Source organism: Stegodyphus dumicola, chromosome 9 (genome assembly GCF_044657685.1).
Source record: "Stegodyphus dumicola isolate Sdum_Otavi_A_Nest chromosome 9, ASM4465768v1".
Taxonomy (NCBI): domain Eukaryota; kingdom Metazoa; phylum Arthropoda; class Arachnida; order Araneae; family Eresidae; genus Stegodyphus; species Stegodyphus dumicola.
Window position 1 is genome coordinate 172,400,000 of NC_140776.1, and position 15,028 is coordinate 172,415,027.

The 15,028-nt window shown below is 33.7% G+C and overlaps 1 protein-coding gene across 3 annotated transcripts in view; it reads right to left on the reverse strand.

Annotated features, from left to right (window-relative positions):
* The window catches only part of LOC118186805 (very long chain fatty acid elongase 7-like), a 121,139-nt gene that overhangs the window by 54,708 nt on the left and 51,403 nt on the right, over positions 1 to 15,028 (reverse strand). For all 3 annotated transcript variants that reach the window (XM_085824351.1, XM_085824350.1, XM_085824352.1), the window contains 2 exons: positions 8,532 to 8,602; positions 8,256 to 8,446 (listed from right to left, as the gene is read on the reverse strand). In XM_085824351.1, coding sequence (XP_085680477.1) covers positions 8,256 to 8,446; positions 8,532 to 8,574 — 234 coding nt within the window. In that variant the 5' untranslated portion in view covers positions 8,575 to 8,602. The remainder of the gene's footprint in view (positions 1 to 8,255; positions 8,447 to 8,531; positions 8,603 to 15,028) is intronic.

Here is a 15,028-nt window from a genome sequence, read left to right on the forward strand (position 1 = left end):
CGAACGATATCCGAAATGGAATGACGCATGCGTCTAGCTCCAACTACCATTTCGCGTTCAAAGTCTGTTAATTCTCGTCGTGCGGCCATAATCACGTCAAAGCCTCTTCACATGAATAACTTGAATACAAATGAAAGCCCTGCTAAAGCACTTCGCATTTATACATTTTCTACGCGATACTACTGCCATCTGTATATTTGCATATTGCTATCCCATGACTTTAGTCACTTCAGTGTATACATTCTATCTCTCAGATTCAATTTTATCTTCAAATAGGTAATTGTATATACATATATATTAAATGATCTAAAATTCACTTAGTTATCAGTAATTCACTTAGTCACTTAGGCATCATCATTCTTTCTTGAGTAAAAGACGAAACACCTTCGCATTTATTAAATATTGTTCATTGAACAGGAGTTAGTTTGTTCCCCTTGAAAAGTCAACTAATTTCCGATCAATAGCGATAATTACTTGCTTTTAATTTTTAATTTATTTTTCAAAGTTTGAAATTTTGTTATTCATGATTTAAATTCAAGTCCCCGTAAAACTGTTTTTTACATAATTTACATTCAAGTTACTTTAAAAGACAATTTTCGGAATTAAACTTGTAGGGTTTATATTTATTTTAACTAACATTTATTTTAAGTTTAAACTATCTTTCCTGTCAAGCCTTACTTTTCCCTGGAACTGCCAATGCCAGAGTATGTAAATTTTAGTAGAACGCGCAAGGATTCAAATTATCAGCGGAAGTATTCTGAGTTAAATAGAAAGGAAACGAGTTCGAAGTGTGCTTTTCTTACTTCACGAGCGTGGAGGTAGTTAGTCAGAAATTGAATAACCATGCGTTTCGGCCTGTGTGCTTGCCTAGGCAAATTGTTAATCTTTCAACGTAATATTCAGAATTTGCTGAAGTATTAGCGGTAGTATAAAACGCGGTGATGTTAGTTACGTTTAAAGAGCCTCGTAGTTAGTCTCTTGTTATTATCTTTTTTTCAGTTTATTATTTTTATTTTACTGCCGGGTCGGCGTAGTTTGTGAGCGTCAAGAGCACGCATTTGTAATTTCTAAAGTTGAATAAAAAGGGACTTAAACCTTTCTCAAGACTCTGTCTAATTTCCAGTTTCAGTAGTCACCACTTTGTTGCGTGCAGGTTGGAGGCGCGCAACTTTACAAACTTTCTACATATGTGTTTCCTCTTTTTTTGATACTTCTACTAAATTTATATTAAGAGATAATATAATCAATATCCCTTTAGTCAATAAATTATATATATATTACATTCTAAATTTCATCTTGTATTGCAGTTGAACGAGCCAAAGAATTCTTCGAAGTGAATGTGTTACAAGATCCGGAAGACGCATAAAATTTCCAGGTAGACTTGTAAAAGAATCTTACTCTTCCTTAAGCTTTAAGCTCAGTCTTCCTGTTATATAATTTTCCAGCTTTATGCATGATTTTAATGATGTCATCATTTTATTAGCAGGACTTTATGAATCGCTTCCTCACTGGTGTGATACTTCTTTGGCGAAATGAAGCAACTCCAATGATGGAACACAGCAATAACTTTTATTTAACACTCAAAAATGGCGGCATACAAACAAGAAGAGAAAACATATTCTATCATTTAAAAATAAATTACATTCTTCGTGCGAAAGTCGCACGTGGCACTCGAGTCTGGTTTCAAATATTGCCATTCACAAATACCTTAATGCTCATCTATTTAAATTATTTAAACTACAAGATTTTAATATTATTTAAAGCTGTTACACTGGAAAAAGAAAAAATATTCTGCGGCAGCAAACAACTATATGCGCCTTTCCCTTATGCACCCAGAACGTTCCAGCTAATCGGAGGTATAAAAGTGTTGTAATGCTAATGCCAGGCGCACTGGTAGAGCGCCATATTGTAATTTGTTTTGATTTGTATTTAGTTTTTTTAAGTTTCAATAAATATTAATTAAATTCGGGCAGTTTGTCCTTTACTAATGGAACCTTCCCATTCTTGATGTACTCACCTATTGCCACAACTGGAAGTTTATTTCTATTAAATCCTAAATTAATTTTTTCCAACAAAATTAGTGACGATACTAATTAAACTAAAGACAATTCAGTTATTACAAAACGTTGCAGCTTTATAACTCCTAGACTTTAAACAACATTCTCAGAATGTATAGAAAGGTCCAGCAGAATTTCCCGATTATAAAATCGAAAAAACACAACTGGGTTAGTTTGATTGAAAATGACAAAGTACAGAAGAATTGTTGGCCTAAGACAGAGCTTCTTAAACTGTGGGTCGCGGGACCTGTAGCAAGGGGGTCGCCAAAAATTTTAGAAGTTTTGATATTTATTTAATTCAATATGTTATAATAATTTTACAATTACCAAATATTTTTACACAATGTATCTGAAAATAGATAAAGACAATACAGACAAAGAAAAAAACGAAAGCGTTTCGACGCATTCTATTTATAATACAAACGTTCATTTTCCTTGTTTTGCACGTGACGCTGTTATTTCGCCTGTTAATGATATAAAATTTTCATGTCTTTCTATGTCTTAAAATTAGAAATTAAAGGTAATGACCTAAAACTGCAATAGTATATTAGAGTACAAGTGAAAACATTAACAGTTTCACTGACGCGTGCGTCGAATATGCGCAATGCTTATGGGGTCGCACAAAAGTTTCGTAAATATTACGGGTCCTGGGATCACAAAAAAAGTCTCAGTGATAAAAAGGGTTCGAGACTGAAAAAGATTTAAGAAGCCCTGGATTAAGGGAAGAGATGCCTTCTGGGAGAAATTTGCAAGCGAAACTAGTTCGTATAGAAGATACGTGTCTGCTTATGTTAAATAGTCCAACTGCTCATATTTGCACAATCCAGTTTACGCAATTTATTGTAATCATATAATCCAATATATTATATTTGCCTCTATCAGCTAATTCAATTCCTTCCATTGAATACTTTATTTGGCTTTTCAGTAAATGTTTTAATATTTTCCAACTCCAGTGCCAGAAACCTTCCACTATTTCCTTATACGGGCAGCTATTAGAAAATACGTATTTATTTTTACAGGAAGCTCTACTTACAGATTTCTTTAAAACATAATATGGGATGAAATTATATTTCGCGTACTATAACAAGCTTCAGTACAATAGTATTAGCTGAAGTTTGTTTTTGAAATGCTACCAAATAGAGCAGAAGCATTATCATCTTCTCCAAATATTATTTTGCATTTATATAAAGATATATACATATATGTAAACTTAAATAGTTTAAGGAAAGAAAAATTTAAGTTCAAAACCAAGACCCAAATTATGCACTACAAGCTGCATTAATTCAGTGACAGTATTTATTAAATTCAAAATATAATCTAAGCAAAGTCAAATATCATATTCACTTTTGGAATAAAGAACTGGCACAACAAATTGAGGTGCTGACGGAAAAAACTTGTAAAAAAAAACTACAAGAATATTCAAAATTCCCATAAAAAAAGTTTTGGTGTAAAAATAAAATGAATACAAAAATTACCAGATAAATAAAATTGAAAAAATAAAGGTAAATGAATTTTACATCTTCTTCAGTACATTTTTCAATTTCAGTGCCATAAAATTAAATAATTAGTAGTGAAGTGTTTCCAGAAAAATCTAAGCCAACGTTATAATAAATCAAACTACCAGAATTTGACAAATCTGTTGTGATAATGAAGAATTTTTTATAAAACTCCAATTATTAATTAAAATGTTTAAAAAATTGTAATTTAATTAAAAAGCATCTACCTTAATTACACTTCTGAATTACTTGCTAGTTCCAAGTACAGGAAGTATTGTAATCGCGAAAAATTCCGGGTACCATATTTGAAAGGAAATATCCATTTTGACTGCTCCTGAATGCGTTTGGATAATTTCTGAGCATGACGTCTTTACGTACGGACAGAATAAAGTATTTTTTAATAGACTGGATTATAAAATGGATTTAAAATAGATTCAAAGAGGGCTTTTTTTCCCTGACGTCTTTATGTATGTAAGTACGTTCGTATGTATGTATCTCTCCCAGAACTCAAAAACGATTAGCTGTAGAAAGCTTAAGGGGGCTCATACACCTTAAACCCTTTATGAAGCGACTGTTGCAAGAATAGGAATATTTTATTTATTTTAAAAGCAATTACTTCCAACCTTTTACAGATGACTACATAATATAGCTGCTTTGGAAACTAGTAACCAGAAAGTTTGTGTTGCCACAAATATTTTTGTAATTTAATCCTCTTTGTGACAAAATATTTCGCCATGTTTCCACCTTGCGCGCCTGATATTTTAAAAATTGCTAATGGTACATACTTGAAATTGGGAGGAATTCTTTATGTGGGCACTATTTTCTAACTGAACCAAAAATCTGATGAATATTTTAATATTGAAAAATTTTATGGACGAAAACATTAAAATTTTTTTTAATAAAATACATTTTATAAACTCAACTCAAAATCAAATAAAAATTTAACATGAAATTTTTAGAATTTTAGGTTCACAGTAGTTTTACAAATGTTATAAAAGTTATATATCAAATATGGAATTAAATTATGCAACAGATTGTTTTAAACTGTGCGCGCAAGGTGGAAACATGACGAAACATTTTGTCACAAAGCGTATTAAATTATAAAAATATTTGTGGCAACACAAACTTTCTGATTACTATTTCAGAAAGCAGCTATATTACGTAGTCATCTGTAAAACGTTGGAAGTAATTGCGTTTAAAATAAATAAGTTATCCCTATTCTTGCAACAGTCACATATTCGAAGATCTTGCGGGTTTTAAGGCGTATGAGTCCCCTTAAATTTTGTAATGGAATTGCTATAACATCTCCCTGTGCACCTAGTTTTTTATTGCAATCGACTGTATCAGATATATAAATATATACATTGCAGTAATGTTTTACAACAAAAATATCCCAAATTGTCTCCGAGCATAATGCTGTTGAAATATTAATTAATTATAGACAAAAAATAATAAATTTAGAACCTAAACAGCAAAAACATGAAAGAAAGGAAATATAAAACCGGTACAATCCTTAAATAACCCCAAAAAATATTTTAAAAATATAAATGACCCTATCAACTCAATGTATTTAAACCAGAGGATACCACTAAGACAAAATAAATAAAAAAATTTATATAAAGAAAAGGTATTTCCACGTGATTAAGTGGGAATGATATTTAAGGTCTGCTGGAAAGGTAAGGAATCCTTCTGGCCCTTGCATCTGCGAGGGATTGGGAAAGGCGGCTGATCTAAGTGAATTTGACAGAGGGCAGATTGTAATGGCCTGAAGACTGGGAACGAATATCTCCGAAGCTTCACGATTGAGCTGTTCAGTGATCTGCCCTTGTTAGCATTTATGCAAAGTAGATTCTGACAGTGAAACCAGCAGTAGACACCAAGGTGTTGGATGTCTACAAATCATCAAATAACAGTTGGAGACTGTCCCACTTGGTATAGTAAAATTGGTGACAGGTTCAGTTGGCATACCGGTACAATGCAGTTCTAAGTGTTTCGGAACACACAGTTCAGAGGGCACTGTTGGATATGGCACTGCGCATCAGACGTATCAGTTGTCTGCCTCTGCTGACCAAGCGTCATTGACAACTAGGCCTACAATTGGAGATGGAACATTGGGACTGGAACATGGATAAGTGGAAGACAGTTGCCTGGTCGGATGAATCGCGATTTCTCATTCATCATGTCAATTGTCGTTCCAGGATACGCCGTCTGCCAAGCGAATAGTTGCTCCCACCCTGTACATCAAGTCATACACAGGCTGATAGTGGCGATATTATGTTTCATGGGACATTTTCACTGGCGGCTGTGGGAGCCTTTCTTATAGTAAAACACACCATGAAATCTCCGGACTATCTGAAGATAATTGCGGATCAGTTGCACCCTTACATGTCGTTTGTCTTTCCCAAGTGGAAATGAAAGCTTCCAGCAAGACAGTTCCCCATGTCACAAGGCTCGAATTCTGTTGGAGGGGTTCGAGGAGCATAAGGATGAATTCCAATTAATGTACTGGCCAACTCGCCGGAATAACTCAATAGAGCATATTTGGGATGTCATGGAACGGCAGCTCAAAGCTCAAACACTTGTGACATCCAAGGGGAGCTGCAGCTGTTTTTCAGGCCAAAGGTCGTGTAAAGGGTTATCCAGTAGGAGATCATTATATTTTGGCTTTTCCGCGTATGTACATCCATTCCCTTAGCCGGCTTAAAAGTGCTTAATCGTCTTATATTTTGGCAATCGTTGGTAACAGTTACATACTTCAAATTACAGACGTGTTTCAAATGACGAAAATATTCATGTTTTATTAATGGCAAATTTTAAAAACATTGATTTTCGAAAAATAACGAAAGCTAACTAGATATATAATAACAGTTCATGTGTGTAGTTAATCTAACAATAATTAATATCAGCATACTGTAATTAAAATCGAAATATTTAATATCAGTTTATTGTTGCAGCCAAAATGTGAATAATTTGATAGGCCGCGCAAGGGAGTCATGAAATGTGCACATCAGATTTCCTTTTTAATATACAGAACTAAGGATATAGTCTAAAGTTTCTTAATTGCTAAATAACCGTAAAATATTGTCTTCACTGTTTACACATATTAGAGTTAGATTATAATTGCTTTGCAATGTATTTCAGTGTTTCGAATCTACTTATTAATTTATTATTTAAAGTTTTCTTCATTTATATGTAAAATTTGTGTTCGTTTGTATATAACATAAAGCTTTTTAAATTTAATTAATAGTTTTTGCTTTATAACAATTATCCTGTTTATTTTTCTTAACATGAAACTTAGTTTTCTCTTTGTTCTATTAATATATATAATCTTTGTGATACTGAAGAAGTTATTTCAATAGTTTTATAAGGTATTTCTCCCACTTCCCTAGCGTGCCTTGTTGGTTTAACGGTAGCACGCAGGGCCGGTATTCCAGAGGTCCGTGGTTCGATTCCCGGCGAAGGCGGTTGCTATTTTTCAGCTTTTCTGCTTCCAATTAACCTAATGACTCTACAAGTGGCGCCCGAACTAAAAGGGTCGTGGATGATGATTCTCCGCACACAGGATTTGGCGACTAGGTCCCCTAAAACCCTAGTCTCCCTTTAAAAAGGGGAGTATATAAGGTATTTCTCCCACTTCCCTAGCGTGCCTTCGTGGTGTAGTGGTTCTGCACACTGAGCCGGTATTTCAGAGGTCCGTGGTTCAATTCCCGGCGAAGGCGGTTGCATATTTTTCATCTTTTCTGCTTCCAATTAACCTAATGACTCTACAGTTTTAGATTGCAGCATGTATCATGTTACAACGCACGTTTCAAAACATTTTATAAATTTAAAATTACTTCTTGTATTGCAATTTCTGTTTTTGGATTCACTTACATTCTTGATACAATGTTTAATTTTTATTTAAGTTTGGGACAGGTACCTTTTCGATTCCATGGGTTGGACTGATAAATGCGCATGTTATTCAATTTGTATTTCTTGATTTAAGATTAATTTCACATTTCTGCATTTGGCAGATCATAAATACGCCTTTTTTATGTTTCTCGATTCACCAACCATCTGACGGGAATGCACCGGGAGATGCATTATCCATTTGCCTTTATATTTTACACGCTTTTTCTACCTAGTTTGTGTATGTGGTCATTGAGCACAGATTTTATTTCTGCACAGCATTATTTGTCAGAGAATTTTTAAAAGAACTCTACAGTAATAATAGTAAGACAGTAATAATACAGTAATAACTCTACAGTAATACAGTAGTAATTTAGCATTAACAATTTTGATTATTTATTTCAAATCATTCTTCCAAAATTTATAAGGTATTTCACCCGCCTTCTTAGCATGCCTTCTTGGTGTAATGGTCAGCACACTCGGCGCGTTTTCGAGAGGTCCGAGGTTCTAGTCCTGACAACGACATTGCTTATTTTTCACCTCTCCTGCTTCAAAATATCGAATGTTCCTACAAATTGAATATATTATATGAGTTCGCTTAGATTATATTTTGAATTTTTACATTTATGTTTGTATAAATATCAAATATAAACAGCTTCCTAAGTCACATTAATTATTTTATCTGTTAGGTATTTAAAAAATCTAAACACAGGCTTAACCATTCAATTAACATTTTTATTCCTAGTATCCGCTTTCACTGATCATTGTTACAATTGCAATATTTATTTTACGGTAATCTTTTCATTGTACTTACCCCATAAAGACAATAAATATACACACATACGATAGAAAAGTTGTACACAATCATGACAGAGCGAAGATCAAACGGTTTTCTATTCTTCATTAAATCAGGTCCCAACCTTTTCACAAAAAATACGTATAATGCACATAATACGAAAGGCAAGTAATTGTTTTCCACCATAAACCACTTTCGAACCAACGGATCTGTCAAAATATTAAACAAATTTATTATGAGAAAATAATCAGCTGAAATAATTTCAAATATGGTAAAAATATAATTTTATTTTACCTCCAGAATCAAGTGCTTCTTTGATATGAGCTGTGAATGACATATTGATGAACAAGAGGTGTGAATGATGTCTGTAAAATAAAAGTTTATTTTGTTAGACAAATCGTAAAGTGTTCAGTAGTTAACTTTATGTTTTAGTATTTTACCAGAACGTTAACTTTAAAAAAGAATAAATTCATTATTTTGCGTTTCTGCGAATCTCAGCTCCCAACCCTGTTGATCCAGAAACTGGCAAAATTAGAAACTCTTTACGTAGAACCCTATTGAAAGTTAACTAAAATTTATGATTTTGACATGCTTCTCGACAAAAGTTCTCATAAACGTTTCTTCTAATTTTCTGCATAAAATATTGTTATTGATGCATAATTTACATTGATGATTTTTATTGAATATCGACATCCTGTTTCAGTTTTTCGGAATACCATATTTTTAATTAATATCACTTTGATGAGTTTGAAGAAAACGAAGGAGATCAAGAGTAAAAAAGTCTGATGTGTACACCACATGGCTTCCTTGTACGGAATATTAAATTACACACATTTTTTCTTGCATTTCATTTAAAGTTATTGGACTGAATTAAATCTACTTCGCCGACAGTGCATAAACCACAATAGAATTAATGCATTCCTTAAAATTCACTCTATTTGTTTACCATAGCGACACTCTGGCGCTAGGTTCAATTAACAGTATTATATTTCGCTCATATTATAACTCAGAATGCACAAAATTTATATCATTTAAAGAATTATCTAATCGTTGCCACATGTTCTATTCAAATACTATAATAAAGCTAGAACGATGTATAAAAGAAATTAAGTAAATAAAACAAAAAAGAAACAGTTTTTCACAGACGATATAGAATTTCTCATTCAATTAATTCAGTTCTCACTTCGCGACAAGGCAAAAAGACATAAAAACTCAAAATATCTGTATTAAAAATTACGAAGTAAATCTCAAACACTTATTTCCTCGAAAAAATTCCAGAAAGGATTAAGCATGATTTAATTCGCAATAATAAATGAAGGCGTTATCTTTGTTGTTGCGAAGCTAAGTTTCTCTAGATTGACAACAAATCCACTATCCTGCTATTTCAAATGTAAACAAGCAATGGCCGCCATCAAAAAAATTATTAGGCTTAGCGGCACTTAAACAACTTTAATATTGTTGATAATTCTAAAAATATTGCATACAGATTTACTAAAGGCATAAAAACCTTAACCGGAAGATAAAAAGAACATAATTCAATCATTTTTAAAGCAAAAAATGCACAATTTACAAACATATAAGAGTAAAGAAACTGAGATCACTGAACCGGGTAATAGAGTGGATATATATATAAATATATTTATGTAGGTTTGGTGCGGCCCATCCCAACCAAAGTACGAGGTGCCCATCTACATGTTATAGCAGTCCTATATACAAAATTTCAACGTTCTGAGGCTACTCGTTTTTGAGTTATGCGAGATACGTATGTACATACGTTCGTACAATGGCCACGAAAAATCTCTTCAGAATTCATTTTAAAGCAGTTTTATAATTTTTTTGGAGGAAAAGAGTCTTTTATTCTGTCCTTACATACAGATATCACGCAAAAACATCATTAAATTACATTCGATAGCAGTCAAAATGGATATTTCATTGAAATATGCTGCTTGAAACTTTTCGCGATTACAATACTTCCTTTTTATTTCGTACAAGGAAGTAATTAAAGAATAAAACATGATTTATATTTTCAAAACCAGGTCAGTCATAGAGCTCGTCATCTATTTGTTTTTGCAAATGCCAAATCACTCATCTCTTGCGAATTAGACAAAACTTGCAACTTGGATTATATAATTTATGCAGTGTTTTTCAAAAATTGTGCGTGGCTGAGTGAGTTCATTTTAAAACACGTAAGGAAAAAAAATCATTAATTGTGTTTTGTGTCTTTGTTCTTTTACTGTATTGTTGCTTGTCTTTTGCTTTACTGTTGTTTAAAATGGTTTGTCTATTGTTACAGTTGTGTTTCGGAAAGAGTAGAGAGAACAGAATCGAATGTCTTACGAGGTCTGAAAGCAGGTGCGAAAAGGGATAACGGAGGAGTATGGAAACGAAATGTCTGCGAGAGAAACTTCTGCAAGATTTTTTTACTGTTTCCGATGTATTTGATGATGTTGCTGTGAGACTGGCTCATAGTTCTGTGGCACTAAACATACCTTCATCTTAAAAACATTATATTAAAATAATTTCGCTAAGAAAAAGACCTTATACCTTTAAATAGCAATACCTTAAATTTCATTTAGTTTGGTTGAGTGGATAGGCGGCTTGGGCTTTTTAAATTGGGGAAGGTTTCTTGTGACCATCCTGTTTTATCTTCAGCCCTAAACATAGACAAATGCTTTCAGTGCAATTACAACCACTCCAAGGAAATTCTAACATTAAAGAAAGCATATATGTGAATAGAAAGGGAAAATTCGCTTTTTATATAAAAATAACGCGTTTGTGGAAGCTTAAACCCTTTTTCATGCATCAGTTCATTCTGAGTATTTATTAGAAGAACGATAAACTAGTGTATGGTTTTAAATTTAAAAAATATCAAAATTATTGCCGAAAATATCATATATGTCCATAGCATCTTATTGTAACAAGACAGTGGGCGATAGAAGAAAAGGCCAGTGGTGGCAAAAACTGAATCCTTTCCAGCCTCAGATTTGGGGCACGATGTCCGTTACATGGGTCCAAGTTGCCAGCAATCCATCTCCACTCTTCAGACAGTCCGGATTATGTGCCTTTAAATAAGTGTCTCGCTCAAAACCTCTTACACGAAAGTGACAGTGGGTGATAGAAGAAAGTGTGGTGATAGAAGGCAGTGGTACAGGGCAGTGGACAAGGCACAAGGCAGTGGGTGATAGAAGAAAAGGCCAGTGGTGTAAAAAGCTGAATCCTTTCCAGCCTCAGATTTGGAGCACGATGTCCACGGGTCCAAGTTGCCAGCAATCCATCTCCAATCTTCAGACAGTCCGGATTATGGGCCTTTGAATAAGTGTTCCACTCAAAAACTCTTACACGAAAGTGGCAGTGGGTGATGGAAGAAAGTGTGGTGATAGAAGGCAGTGGTATAAGGCAGTGGATAAGGAACAAGGCAGTGGGTGATAGAAGAAAAGGCCAGTGGTGTCAAAAGCTGAATCCTTTCCAGCCTCAGATTTGGGGCACGATGTCCACGGGTCCAAGTTGCCAGCAATCCATCTCCAATCTTCAGACAGTCCGGATTATGGGCCTTTGAATAAGTGTTCCACTCAAAAACTCTTACACGAAAAGCAAACCAATGAAAAAAATCGTTAAAATATATCATCATATTGTGCAAAATTGTGTTTTGCCCACATTTTCCACTCCTAACAGCATGGCTGCTGATTTTCAGTGGATTACTTATAGCTGCCCAGCCATGAATACTTATTTAATTTTTACAGAATTCAGTAGAAATGAGTGAATTTAAGAAATATTAAGTTAAAGTTCGTTGAGTTTAAGTAGTCGATGTTTACAATCGATGTTTTCTCTTGGAAAGCAGCAGTAATATAAATCCAATGTATGAATATGCATCGGATAAGCCTAACGTGCCAGAAGTCTATATCAGTGATAATGGTTTAAAGAAGCATCTGGATAAGAAGATCCCGTACACCACAATAAAGACGAATTACTGATGGCATCAGAGTCTAAAATTATTCTAATTTTTTCATCAGTTTACAAAATGCTAGAAAATATCTCTTTTAATGTTCTAATCTAATCTACAAAAACCCACATTCCACATATAGTCGTGGCTTGAAATCCGAAACTGGCTACCTAACATAATTCTATGAATACCACACAATGACAGATGATATGTCACACTGAACATTGCAGCAATTTAAAGTCAAGCTAAAAATGTTCCATGAAACCTATACTATTCATACTGAGGAACACACTGAAATGAAGGAATTGAGATTGAAAACACTTTCTATATTTCTGCATGCGAGCAAGAACCTGAATTTAAATACTTAATTTAAAGTTTAAATTTTACAACTTTAAGTTAAAAAGACAGTTTTGGGATAATCTACACTTTTTCTTCCATTATAAAATTCGTTCACATATCGGTAATGAGAAAATATAAAAGAAAATTGAAAACAGCTTTTTTTTTTCCACCAAACTTATCAATTCGTCTTACTTTATTTCACCCTTTCGGTTAATCAAAGTTCGGTATACAAGGGGTATTTAAGGCATCTACCATTAAAAGAATCCTGGGCAAAGGGACACGTGTAGAACTGAAGAAAAAAGACAGCCACAAATAAAATAGCATTTTTAGATATAAATTTTTATTATAAAGAAAACTGTTTTTTAAACATAAAAATAAATTTAATGAGAGGCATTAACATGTATTTTTTTTTTTAAATTTTAGGCATTTATTTTATAGTTTGCTACAGATATAGATGTTCCTATTACTATTATTCGAGATTTCAATATAGATGTCAAACGAAAGGAATGAAACATTTGATAGACAAAACACTTGACTTTAAAAAAAAATTAATTTAAAAACACTTGATTTTATGAAACATCATTTTAATCTCAATATGGTTCCAAGTAACTATCCAAGGACACTTGGCAATTTATTTATAGATTTAACATTTACTAGGACTGTAACTGAAGACATCTTATTTCTCATATCATATGTACCTTGATTTCTCATATAATCTACCAATTTTATATAGGTTCATTTTGAATGAATAAATAGAATAAATAAAAAAAAAATCTGCAAGATTTCAGATTTTATGTTACGATTTTATATTATTATTTTATTAGTATTATTGTTATTTATTATTTAAAAAGAGCACATCTTTAGAATTTCCGATACACAGTCTCGAGCACTGGAGACAAAAATGTTTTTTTTTTCATACAATGTTGCCATTTGTCGCTTTGAAATCGTTGAATTTGTTAATCAAATATCCATTAAAGTTTTACAAAATATGAAATAGTTAATAAAACAAATCATAGAGCCCAAATTTGGGCTTCTAGATGCCCTTATTCGAGTGGAAGACTGTGTCATTCAAAATTTGATGTCTCTACCGTTCTTTTTTCACAGTGCGGAGAACATACATACATTCATGCAGCTTCTTTATTATGTAATTTTTTTAAATATAATGCAAGGTTGTACTATTTGGTGGCAACAATTTGCGCTGTTTTATAGCGGACGATGCAAAATGCCAAAACGAAGTTAATAGCCCTTCTGGGCAAATCGTCTCTTTGGGCTAAAAATAAAATAAATGTGTGTGTGTAAAATCTTTTGTTTGTTTTAGTTGTTCTCTAACATTCTCATACTTCCATGAGTAATTCTATGCATTAAATACCAGCGACTCTTTCAAATAAAACAAAGAGTTTACCTACAATTTTGTTTAACTTGTCTATTCTACCATGACCTCATCACCCATTTCATAAGCAGTTCGTTTCGTTTAGAACAACAACGAAACCAGTGTTACGGAATGTTGCAACGGAGATGTTTTTAACAGTTATTTAAAGTTTAAATTCTTTAATTTCTTTATTCTTTGCAAAGGGTGATTAATAAATATTATTACTGATCTAATTTTTAGTAAATTTATAGTTTTCTGCAATTATCGCTGTTATAGCGAGCTCATTTGTAGATATTACAGACAGCAGTTATAAATACAGGGGTTGGACAAAAATATGGAAACACCTTTAAAAAAACATGTTTCTTTGCTTAATATGGTGTAGGAAACCCGTTGGCATCCAAAACAGCTTGCAGTCTTCTCGGAATGGATAAATACAGTTCCTGTATGTTTGCCAAGGGAATATTTTACCATTCTTCCTGCAAAACGGTGGCAAGTTCAGATAACGATGTTGGCGGTGGATAACGAGAACGCACTTTCCGTTCCAATGTAGACCACAAAGGTTCGATAATATTCAGGTCTGGTGACTGTGGTGGCCAGGGGAGATGGGACAACTCATCCTCGTGCTCAGAAAACCAGTCCTGGACAATGTGAGCTGTGTGAACAGGGGCTTTGTCGTCTTGGAAGAAACCATCACCATCGGGGAACAAAGTTTGTACCATGGGATGAACTTGATCGGCCAAAATGTTCACATAAGTCTTGGCAGTCATGTGCCCTGACACAGTTATCATGGGACTAGCAGAGAACCACGATATGGCTGCCCAAACCATAGCAGAATCCCCGCCATGTTTCACTCTTGGCAACAAGCAGTCTGTATTATAGGCTTGAGATGGCGTTTTCCAGACGTAAACTCGGCCAGAAGTGGGAAAAAATGTGAAAGAAGACTCGTCAGACCATATTACTCGCTTCCACTGCTCTATAGTCCAGGGTTTATGACTTAAACACCACCTTTTCCTGTTACGGGCATTAGCATCACTGATGAGTGGCTTCTCAACTGCAGCACGGCCAGCAATTCTCTGTTTATGAAGCTCCCTTCTAATTGTTTTGGTACTCACAGGGTTCGGTAACACAACATTCATTTCAGCA